General features: G+C 46.7%; 1 protein-coding gene across 1 annotated transcript in view; it reads left to right on the top strand.

Annotated features, from left to right (window-relative positions):
- Positions 1–12,500, top strand: part of LOC143290930 (uncharacterized) — a 35,700-nt gene that overhangs the window by 21,170 nt on the left and 2,030 nt on the right. Inside the window, exons 7-11 of the mRNA XM_076600498.1 lie at positions 122–286; positions 3,388–3,660; positions 6,822–7,094; positions 10,059–10,262; positions 12,342–12,500. The exon at positions 12,342–12,500 is cut by the window's right edge and continues 33 nt beyond it. Coding sequence (XP_076456613.1) covers positions 122–286; positions 3,388–3,660; positions 6,822–7,094; positions 10,059–10,262; positions 12,342–12,500 — 1,074 coding nt within the window. The remainder of the gene's footprint in view (positions 1–121; positions 287–3,387; positions 3,661–6,821; positions 7,095–10,058; positions 10,263–12,341) is intronic.

Genomic DNA, 12,500 nt, shown 5'->3' with positions numbered 1-12,500 from the left:
GAGGTGGGAATTGGATATGCGTGAGTGGGTGGATTGGGGCAAGGGTGAGGTTAGGGAGGGGTGGCGTTAGCAGTGAGTAACGGTCGTTGCTTTGCTTTGTGTAACCCCCCCCCCCCTGCAGACTCAGCCAACAGCCCTGCCACCAACCCTGGGTACAGCCCGCCCGCAGGATCCTGCGTGGACTTCGTGGGCCACGGCCAGAGGTGTCACCACCTTCCCAACGTCTGCCAGGACACGGACCGCATCGGCCCCATGCTCATGTGTCCCAAGTTCTGTGGAACATGCTGTGAGTATCGGTCTGCAGACCACAGGGGGAGAGCTCTTTAGTGGCAAAGGTACTGCGTTGAGTGTATCGTGAGTAGCGGTCTGTAGGATACAGGGGAATCTCTTTAGTGGCAAAGGCACTGTGTTGAGTGTATCGTGAGTAGCGGTCTGTAGGATACAGGGGAATCTCTTTAGTGGCAAAGGCACTGTGTTGAGTGTATCGTGAGTAGCGGTCTGTAGGATACAGGGGAATCTCTTTAGTGGCAAAGGCGCTTTGTTGAGTGTATCGTGAGTAGCGGTCTGTAGGATACAGGGGGAGCTTTTTAGTGGCAAGAGCACTGCGTTGAGTGTATCGTGAGTACTGGTCTGTAGAATACAGGGGGAGCTTTTTAGTGGCAAAAGCACTGCGTTGAGTGTATCGTGAGTAGCGGTCTGTAGGATACAGGGGGAGCTTTTTAGTGGCAAGAGCACTGCGTTGAGTGTATCGTGAGTACTGGTCTGTAGAATACAGGGGGAGCTTTTTAGTGGCAAGAGCACTGCGTTGAGTGTATCGTGAGTACTGGTCTGTAGAATACAGGGGGAGCTTTTTAGTGGCAAGAGCACTGCGTTGAGTGTATCGTGAGTACTGGTCTGTAGAATACAGGGGGAGCTTTTTAGTGGCAAGAGCACTGCGTTGAGTGTATCGTGAGTACTGGTCTGTAGAATACAGGGGGAGCTTTTTAGTGGCAAAGGTACTGCGTTGGGTGTATCGTGAGTACTGGTCTGTAGACCACAGGGTGAACTCTTTAGTGGCAAAGCACTGTGTTGAGTGTATCGTGAGTACTGGTCTACAGACCACAGGGTGAACTCTTTAGTGGCAAAGCACTGTGTTGAGTGTATCGTGAGTAATGGTCTGCAAACAAGTAAAAGTACTGCGTTGAGTGTACCGTGAGTAGCGGTCTGTAGGATACAGGGGGAGAGCTCTTTAGTGGCAAAGGCACTGTGTTGAGTGTATCGTGAGTACTGGTCTACAGACCACAGGGTGAACTCTTTAGTGGCAAAGCACTGTGTTGAGTGTATCGTGAGTAATGGTCTGCAAACAAGTAGAAGTACAGCGTTGAGTGTACCGTGAGTAGCGGTCTGTAGGATACAGGGGGAGAGCTCTTTAGTGGCAAAGGCACTGTGTTGAGTGTATCGTGAGTACTGGTCTACAGACCACAGGGTGAACTCTTTAGTGGCAAAGCACTGTGTTGAGTGTATCGTGAGTAATGGTCTGCAAACAAGTAAAAGTACTGCGTTGAGTGTACCGTGAGTAGCGGTCTGTAGGATACAGGGGGAGCTTTTTAGTGCCAAAGGCACTGCGTTAAGTGTATCGTGAGTAGCGGTCTGTAGGATACAGGGGGAGCGTTTTAGTGGCAAAGGCACTAGGTTGAGTGTACCGTGAGTACTGGTCTGTACGATAGAGAGGGAGATCTATAGTGGCAAAAGCACTGTGTTAAGAGTATCAGTCTGCAGACAGGTAAAAGTACTGCCTTGAAGTATCCTGAGTATCGGTCTGCAGACCACAGGGTGAGCTCTTTGGTGACAAAGGCACTGCGTTAAGTGTATCGTGAGTAGCGGTCTGTAGGATACAGGGGGAGCTTTTTAGTGGCAAAGGCACTAGGTTGAGTGTATCATGAGTACTGGTCTGTAGGATACAGAGGGAGCTCTTTAGTGGCAAAGGCACTAGGTTGAGTGTATCGTGAGTACTGGTCTGTAGGATACAGGGGGAGCTCTTTAGTGGCAAAGGCGCTTTGTTGAGTGTATCATGAGTACTGGTCTGTAGAATACTGGGGGAGCTTTTTAGTGGCAAAGGCACTGCGTTGAGTGTATCGTGAGTAGCGGTCTGTAGAATACAGGGGGAGCTTTTTAGTGGCAAAAGCACTGTGTTGAGTGTATCGTGAGTACTGGTCTGTAGAATGCAGGGGAATCTCTTTAATGGCAAAGGCACTGCGTTGAGTGTATTAGTCCGCAGACAATAGGTGCGTTAACACCCATTCGCATGTGTGCATATGATAGTCAGTTGTGTTGGACTATGACCATCACAACAGCAGAGGAGGTAACTTGGGCTAGAATTTGATTATAGTGGAGAGTGTCTTGCACAGGTTACATCCCCACTCTCTCGGCTAAGAGGGTTTTAGGACAGTCGGCATTTGGGATGGTTCCCAAAGGCCAACTAGCCCCCAAGGCTGCAGCACTAAGAGCCAGTGCAATTTTGCCTCCTCGCATGTGTACGCATGCAGAAGATCAAATACGCACGTTAAAGATCCCGTAATCTATGATAACGTTCGGTGCGCGCGGAGTATGGCTACCTGCGTGTCAGGGTAGAGTAAACACGTGAAAACACACACACACACACACACACACACACACACACACACACACACACACACACACACACACCTACCCCCACTCTCCCCTCCACCCACCCACCCACCCCCACACCTCAACCCCCCACCCCCACACACATACACACACCATCCAAACTCCTGTCATTAAAAATTTTACCTTTTTTTTTTTTTTTTTTCAATTTCTTTCCCCCCCCCCCTCACCCCCCAACACCCCCACACCCTTTTTTTTTTTTTTTTTTTTGGTGGGGGTGGTGGGGGGTAGGGTGGGATTCTCTGTTTTTCTTTGGTCTTGTCTACTCTCTTTGATCTTGTATTTCGTCTCTTCTCTCTCTCTCATTCTCTCTGTCTATTTCGTCTGTCTCTGATCTGATCTCTCTCGTCGTTCTGTCTTTGTCCTCTGTCTCTGTCTGTCTGTTTTATCTCTTGTCTCTGTCTCTCTTTCTCTCTCTCTCTCTCTCTCCTCGTTTCTCTCTCTTCTCTTGTCTGTCTCTACTCTGTCCTCATCTGCAATCTGTCCTTCATCTCTTCTCTCTGTCCTGTCTCTCTGTCCTGCTGTCTTTTCCTATCTCTGTCTCTGTCTTTCTTGTACTCTCGTCTCTCTTTGTTCTGTCTCTTCTGTACATCTCTTTCTCTCTGTCCTGCCACCTCACTCGTCTCTTTACATCAACCTCTGTCCCAGTCTGCCCTCCGCTTCTCTATCTCCTTCTCTCTGTCTCCTCCTACGCACCACACCCCCTCCAAAAACTCGGTTTAGCCGCTCCTTCGACGACGACGACGACGATGACGACAAGCAAGAGGCCCCAGTCACACACACCTTCCGCCGCCACCACCACCACCACCACCACCACCACCAAGGAAACAACGTCCACGATCTCGGTGACAAAGACCACGGCATCGTCTGCAGCAAGCTCCAGCAGCTCCCAGTCTGGCTGCGACGACAACATTGGGAACGGAATGAAGTGTTCCCCTAGCGTCTGCGGGACCAGTTTTGGTGCCATGGTGTGCCCCAAAACTTGTCATCAGTGCGGTAAGGTTTGGGATTTAATTTTGTTGACCCCCCCCTGTGTTTGGGGGATTTTTTTTTTTTTTTTTTTTTTGGTGGGGGGGTGGGAGGGGGGGGGTCGGGATTCTCTGTTTCTCTCTCTCTGTCTCTCTCTTGTCTCTGTCTCTCTCTCTTCTCTCTCTCTCTTCTCTCTGTCTATCTCTGACTGTCTCTCTGAATCTGTCTCTCTCTGTCTCTCTGTCTCTTTGTCTCTCTGTCTCTGTCTGTCTGTCTCTCTATCTCTCTGTCTCTGTCTCTCTCTTCTCTCTCTCTCTCTCTCTCTCTCTCTTCTCTCTCTCTTCTCTCTGTCTGTCTCTGACTCTGTCTCTCTGAATCTGTCTCTCTCTCTCTTCTCTCTGTCTCTGTCTCTCTGTCTCTGTCTGTCTGTTTCTCTATCTCTGTCTCTGTCTCTCTCTTGTCTCTCTCTCTCTCTTGTCTCTGTCTCTCTCTTCCCTCTCTCTCTCTTCTCTCTGTCTCTGTCTCTCTGTCTCTGTCTGTCTGTTTCTCTATCTCTCTGTCTCTGTCTGTCTGTCTCTGTCTGTCTGTTTCTCTATCTCTCTGTCTCTGTCTGTCTGTCTGTCTCTCTCTCTCGCGGTAAGGTTTTGATTTAATTGACCCCCGTGTTTGGGATTTTGGGGAGTCGGGATTCTCTGTCTCTGTCTCTCTGTCTCTGTCTCTCAGTTTCTCTGTGTGTGTGTGTGTGTGTGTGTGTGTGTGTGTGTGTGTGTGTGTGTGTGTGTGTGTGTGTGTGTGTGGGTGGGTGGATGGGTGGGTGGGTGGGTGTATGTGTGTGTGTGTGCGTGTGTGTGTGTGAGAGAGAGAGAGATTGCGTCCTTACTTGTGCACGTGTAAGCACAAGTGTGTGTGTCGGTGGCGGGGACTGGGGGGTGGCCGGCGAGGGTGTAAAAAGAAGTACTTTTGACAAAAGCCTGCAACCACGTACCATTGAAGAAATGGGAAACTTAACTCTTAAAAAAAAAAAAAAAATCCACACAAATGTGTGATGCAAAAAAAAAAAAAAAAAAAAAAAAAAGGGGGGGGGGCACAATACCAATAGGCACATGAATATAATCATGAATATAATGTAATGTATAGATGCTGTATATTGGCACAATACAACACTGTCAGCTCACAGTGTTATTTTTTTTTCTTTTCAAGACTTACCATATGCAAAAACACAGCGTTATATATATATATAATGGCAGTTTCATCTTTGAGGACAGGAGTAATGCCAGCCAAAAGAAAGTATTTCGTATGGGTTTATAGTTTCCTATGATCATCTAGTACTAAACAGCAAAAGGTAGTGTGAATTTCATTCTCTCTTCGATCTGCGCGTTTGACATTCTGTACATTTTCCTTTTCTTGTACTTTTGAATTCACCAAGCTGTATCCGAAACACGTGTTCCCAATTTAGTTTGATTGATTGATTGATATAGATACTTATATAGCGCCTATCCTCGGTCGGCGACCAAGCTTTAACTCACTCAGTACGGCCAGTCCTCTCTTCTCCTCGACACAGACCCTTCAGATGTCCAGTGGGTGTCTGAATGACCCAACCTTTAGCTTCCGTCATCAGAATTGTGGTGTTCTTTGTCAACATTCACCTCTTCAGTATAAGAGCCTTCAGCTTGCAATATTTTGATGATGGTAATTAGCGTGAAACGGTGTTAACGTCGTCTCTTTCGCCGTTCGTATGGAGAGAGTTAAGCGTTGTACAAACACGGGGTCGTTTGCATAACAGGTTGCCTACCTGGGTAGAGCCGACTGACGGCTGCCAATGGGCGATCATCATTCGTTTCCTGTGTCATTCAATCAGATTTCAAGAAGGCACACATATACACTCAGAGAGACATGTGACATTTTACGTGCATGACCGTTTAGTTTATTTACCCCGCCATGTAGGTAGCCATACTCCGTTTTCGGGGGGGGGGGGGGGTTGCATGCTGGGTATGTTCTTGTTTCCATAACCCACAGAACGCTGACATGGATTACAGGATCTTTAACGTGCGTATTTGATCTTCTGCCTGCGTATACACACGAAGGGGATTCAGGCACTGGCAGGTCTGCACATATGTTTGACCTGGGAGATCGGAAAAATCTCCACCCTTTACCCACCAGGCGCTGTCACCGAGATTCGAACCGGGGGACCCTTAGATTGAAAGTCCAACGCTTTAACCACTCGGCTATTGCGTCTGTAGTTAACATGCATCCCATAGTCCTATCCATGTGCATTACTTCATAATGTTCTTTCAAACGATATATTTCTACAGTCTGTACAAAAAGAACACATATCACTATTGCTAATATGTCTGTTCCATTCCTACCTTATTCAATCCTTCTTTCCAACCCATTGGTTTAATAATCAAACCAACGGAAAACAACTACACGGATATTTTCAGGTATTGTGTTGCCAGCGTGACTTTTCACATCGACTGTCTTGATTCAAAAGAAAGGCATAAAGAAAAACAAGAACAAGGACAAGGACAAGAACACACACACACACACACACACACACACACACACACACACACACACACACACACATATATATATATATATATATATATATATATATATATATATATATATAACGATATTAAAAAAACACACTCTCTCACACATTACACGCGCGCGCGCACACACACACACACACACACACACACACACACACACACACACACACACTAAAAGAAAAAAAATATATATATTATAATATTAAAAAAAACAATTTCTCACACATTACACGCGCACACAACACACACACACACACACGCACACACTATTAAAAAAAAATTATATAATTTTTTTTTTTTTAAACACTCTCTCACACATTACACGCGCGCGCGCACACAGACACACACATACACACACATACACACACACACACACACACACACACACACACACTACTACTACTACTACTACTACTACTACTACTACTACTACTACTGATCATTAGAAGAAGAAGAAGAAGAAAACTGATAAACAAAAAAACAAAAAACAAAAAAACAGTAAACAAAAAAAAATTAATAAAAATAATATTTTAAAAAAAAAAAAAAACGATCGCCGTGTGAAATGAAACCAAGCAACCTAGATTTGAGAAAGAAAAAAAATCACATACTTTGGCTGCCGCAACCCTGTTCTAGGTCACAGCGGCGGAACAATAGCAACAGCAGCAACAGCAACAGCAGGAACAGCAACAGCAGCAACAGCGACAGCAGGAACAGCAGCAACAGCAACAGCAACAGCAGGAACAGCGACAGCAACAGCGACAACGACGACAACAGGCGGTGGCTTCCACACCAAGTGCAAAGACAACGTGGCGAACGGACTGGACTGCCAGGTCCTCAAGGCCAGTGGTTTCTGCACTGACCACTACGCCAAGGTGTTCTGTAGGAGGACCTGCAACTTCTGCAACGGTCAGTGGGTTTTTGTTCTTCGGATGGTTTATCTTATTTTATTTTTATTTTATTTTATTTTTTTAACTTTATTTTATCTTATTCTATTTTGTTTTGTTTTGTTTTGTTTTGTCTATCTATCTATCTATCTATCTATCTATCTATCTATTTATTCATTAATTTATTTATTTATTCATTCATTCATTTATCTATCTATCTATCTATCTATCTATCTATCTATCTATCTATCTATCTATCTTTTCATTAATTCATTTATTCCTTTATCTATCTATCTAGCTATCATTAATTCATTGATTTATTTGTTTATCTATCTATCTATCAATCTATCTATCTATCTATTTATTTATTTATTCATTGAATCATTTATTTATTCATCTATCTATCTATCTATCTATCTATCTATCTTTTCATTAATTCATTTATTCCTTTATCTATCTATCTATCTATTTATTTATTCATTTATTTATTCATTAATTCATTTATTTATCTATCTATCTATCTATCTATCTATTCATTAATTCATTAATCTATATATTTATCTAATTATTTATTCATTCATCTATCTATCTATCTGTCTATTTATCTATCTGTCTATTAGTTCAATCATTAATTCATTCATCTATTTATTCATTTATTTACCTATTGGATATCTGTATTGCATCTATCAGACCAAACACGCTTCAGGCACTTTATCAAACACAGAGGCCATTTTGCACACAACAGCCAACCTACCTCCTATCTACCCAGCCTACCCAACGAGGGGGTTGATTATTTAATGTTCGTTCTTTCGTCGGAGGAGTCGAAAGATTGACCTCCGCTTCAGTTTCACATAGAGTATCTGTGACTGTGGGTTCCTGGAGGGGACTACTTGGTGAGGTGAGGTGAGGGGATGTGAGGTGAGGTGAGGGGAAGTGAGGTGAGGTGAGGTGAAGTGAGGCCTGGGTAGAGTTGAGTTTAACGACCTATCGGCGTGACGCCCTGTTAAGGTCAAGTTGTTCGTGGCTGTGGTCTTTTCCATGGGGGTGTGAGGTGGTCAAAGGCGTTGGTCCTGAGGTCTTGTTCGAGGAGGGTCCTTGCTGTGCCAGTGCTGGCCGCCCGGCGATGTCCGCCATGGTCCGTGCTCAGTGTGTCCTGGCTGTGTTCGGGTGGTAGGAGTCCTGGTTGTCGGTCCGAGGCTGGTCCTTGCGATGTGAGGTGAGGTGAGGTGAGGTGAGGTGAGGTGAGGTAAGGTGATACGAGGTGATGCGAGGTGAGGTGAGGTGAGGTGATACGAGGTGAGGTGAGGTGGGGTGAGGTGAGGTGAGGTGAGGTGAGGTGGGGTGAGGTGGGGTGAGGTGAGGTGAGGTGAGGTGAGGTGGGGTGAGGTGGGGTGAGGTGGGGTGAGGTAAGGTGAGGTGAGGTGGGGTGAGGTGGGGTGAGGTGGGGTGAGGTAAGGTGAGGTGAGGTGGGGTGAGGTGGGGTGAGGTAAGGTGAGGTGAGGTGGGGTGGGGGGAGGTGAGGTGAGGTGAGGTGAGGTGAGGTGAGGTTAGGTGAGGTGAGGTGAGGTGAGGTGGGGTGAGGTTAGGTGAGGTGAGGTGAGGTGGGGTGAGGTGAGGTGAGGTGAGGTGAGGTGATGTGATGTGAGGTTAGGTGAGGTGAGGTGAGGTGAGGTTAAGTGAGGTGAGGCGAGGTGAGGTGGGGTGAGGTGGGGTGAGGTGAGGTGAGGTGGTGAGGTGATGCGAGGTGAGGTGAGGTGATGTGAGGTGAGGTGAGGTGAGGTTAGGTGAGGTGAGGTGAGGTTAGGTGAGGTGATGTGAGGTGAGGTGAGGTGAGGTTAGGTGAGGTGGGGTGAGGTGAGGTGAGGTGAGGTGAGGTGAGGCGAGGTGAGGTGAGGTTAGGTTAGGTGAGGTGAGGTGAGGTGAGGTGAGGTGAGGTTAGGTGAGGTGAGGTGAGGTGATGTGAGGTGAGGTGAGGTGAGGTGAGGTGAGGTGAGGTGAGGTGAGGTGAGGTGAGGTGAGGTGAGGTGAGGTGAGGTGAGGTGAGGTGATGTGAGGTGAGGTGAGGTGAGGTGAGGTGAGGTGAGGTGAGGTGAGGTGAGGTGAGGTGAGGTGAGGTGAGGTGAGGTGAGGTGAGGTGAGGTGAGGTGAGGTGAGGTGAGGTGAGGTGAGGTGATGTGATGTGATGTGAGGTGAGGTGAGGTGAGGTGAGGTGATGTGATGTGAGGTGAGGTGAGGTGAGGTGAGGTGAGGTGAGGTGAGGTGAGGTGAGGTGAGGTGAGGTGAGGTGAGGTGAGGTGAGGTGAGGTGAGGTGAGATGAGGTGAGGTGAGGTGAGGTGAGGCCACTCCCAGGTCCCCAAGAAAGCTCTTGCCCATGCGTGGGACACCGTGCGATCAGTTCAGTTTCTCAAGGATCGAGGCGTCACTGCGTTCGGACAGCTCCATATGCGCTACACCACATCACATCTGCATGCTCAGCAGATGCCTAACCAGCAGCGTCACCCAACGCGCTCAGACAGGCCTTGGGGGAAAAAAGGGGGGGATGTGGGGGGGGGGTGCATAAGCAAGTAAATGGATATATCATTAGATTAATAGATAAATAAGTAAACAAATAAATGAATGAATGATTAATTAATTATTAATCAAGTAATTAATAGATAAGTAAATAAATAAATGGATACGAAAAAAAAAAGATAAGCAGATAGATAGTAAGATAAAAAAAAAAATAAATAAATAAAATGAGGGAAACGAAAAAAAAATTAAATAAATAACTAAAATAAAAAGACAATAACGATAACAAACAAATAAACAAATAGATGTGAACAAACATACAGACAGGCACGCACACACAGGCACACACACACACACACACACACACACACACACACACACACACACACACACACACACACACACGTACACAACCTCACATCAACAACAACAACAACAACAGTAACAGTCACGATGACATGGGCCCATTGTCCACAGACACAGCCACCACCGCCACCACCACCACTACCACTTCAGCCACGCTGTCTTCTGTGACGTCATCCTCCGCCCCGTGCAAGCCGAGATACAACGATACCTCGTGCCGTGATGAGGCTGAAGAATCCATCTGTACAATCCCGCAGTTCTGCAAAAATGACGTCGCCCGGGCCGTCTGTAAGAGAACCTGCCAGTTTTGTGAAGACGGTGAGTGTGAACTGGGATTGTGATATTCCGCGGGTATTTATGTCTGTCTGTCTGTCTGTCTGTCTGTCTCTGTCCGTCTGCCTCTGTCTGTCTCTGTTGTCAGCCTCTGTCTCTGTCTGTTTGTCTGTGTGTGTGTGTGTCTGTGTCTGTGTCTGTGTGTGTGTGTCTGTCTGTCTGTCTATCTCTCTCTCTTTCTCTCTCTCCTTATACATGTATATATGTATATAACAGAGACAGACACAAAAAAGACAAAGACAGACAGACAGACGGACACGCACAGACAGACAGACACACACACACACACACACACACACACACACACACACACACACACACACACACACACACACACACACACACACACACAGCAACAGAGACGGAGAGAATCACTAAGTACCACTGACACACACACACACAAAAAAAACCCAACAACACAAAGACAGACAGACAGACACAGGCAGGGAGACAGAGACAGAGACAGCAACAGAGAGACAGACAAAGAGACAGACAGACAGAGCAACAGAAACGGAGAATCACTAAGTACCACTGACACACACACAAAAAAACAACAACACAAAGACAGACAGACACAGATAGAGAGACAGAGACAGAGACAGCAACAGAGAGACAGACAAAGAGACAGACAGACAGAGCAACAGAGACAGACAGAATCACTAAGTACCTCTGACACAAAAAAGACAAAGACAGACAGACACAGACAAAGAGCCAGAGACAGCAACAGAGAGACAGAGAAGGCAGACAGAGCAACAGAGACAGAGACAGCAACAGAGAGACAGAGAAGGCAGACAGAGCAACAGAGACAGCAACAGAGAGACAGACAAAGAGACAGACAGACAGAGCAACAGAGACAGAGAGAATCACTAAGTACCACTGACACACACACAAAAACACAGACAGACAGACACAGACAAAGAGACAGAGACAGCAACAGGGAGACAGACAAACAGACAGACAGACAGACAGACACTGCAACAGAGACAGAGAGAATCACTAAGTACCACTGACACACACACAAAAAAACAACAACACAAAGACAGACAGACACAGACAGAGAGACAGAGACAGCAACAGGGAGACAGACAAACAGACAGACAGACAGACAGACACTGCAACAGAGACAGAGAGAATCACTAAGTACCACTGACACACACACAAAAAAACAACAACACAAAGACAGACAGACACAGACAGAGAGACAGAGACAGAGACAGCAACAGAGAGACAGACAAAGAGACAGACAGACAGAGCAACAGAGACAGACAGAATCACTAAGTACCTCTGACACAAAAAAGACAAAGACAGACAGACACAGACAAAGAGCCAGAGACAGCAACAGAGAGACAGAGAAGGCAGACAGAGCAACAGAGACAGAGACAGCAACAGAGAGACAGAGAAGGCAGACAGAGCAACAGAGACAGCAACAGAGAGACAGACAAAGAGACAGACAGACAGAGCAACAGAGACAGAGAGAATCACTAAGTACCACTGACACACACACAAAAACACAGACAGACAGACACAGACAAAGAGACAGAGACAGCAACAGAGAGACAGACAAAGAGACAGACAGACAGAGCAACAGAAACGGAGAATCACTAAGTACCACTGACACACACAAAAAACCACAAAGACAGACAGACAGACACAGACAGAGAGACAGAGACAGCAACAGGGAGACAGACAAACAGACAGACAGACAGACACTGCAACAGAGACAGAGAGAATCACTAAGTACCACTGACACACACACAAAAAAAACCCAACACAAAGACAGACAGAGAGACACTGACAGAGAGACAGAGACAGCAACACATAGAGAGACAGAGACAGACAGACAGAGCAACAGAGAAAGAGAGAATCACTAAGAGTACCACTCATTTTGTTTCGGGTTTTTGTTGTTGTTTGTTTGTTTTTTGTTTTTAATATCTTTTTCTTTTCTTTTTCTGTCCACTCCAACGTGTGCCGCCCCCCACCCCCACCCCCCACCCTCACCACACAACACCCCCCCCCCACGCCCCCACCCCCACCCCCACCCCTCCCCCCGCGTCCCCTCTCCAGGCTGCATCGACCGACTTCCGGGTCCCTGTGAGGACCTCTACAAGCCTGGAGGGCCCGTGGCCTCTAAAGCAGAGCTGTGCAACCACGTTCTGGGAATTCAGGTCTGCGAGGCTCACTGCGGGTGTCCGGGATTCTGCTCGCTAACTTCCACTGTTACTG

This window comes from Babylonia areolata, chromosome 16, assembly GCF_041734735.1.
Source record: "Babylonia areolata isolate BAREFJ2019XMU chromosome 16, ASM4173473v1, whole genome shotgun sequence".
NCBI lineage: Eukaryota > Metazoa > Mollusca > Gastropoda > Neogastropoda > Buccinidae > Babylonia > Babylonia areolata.
The sequence above is the reverse complement of the archived record's forward strand: the minus strand, read 5'-3'. Positions and strand labels throughout refer to the sequence as shown.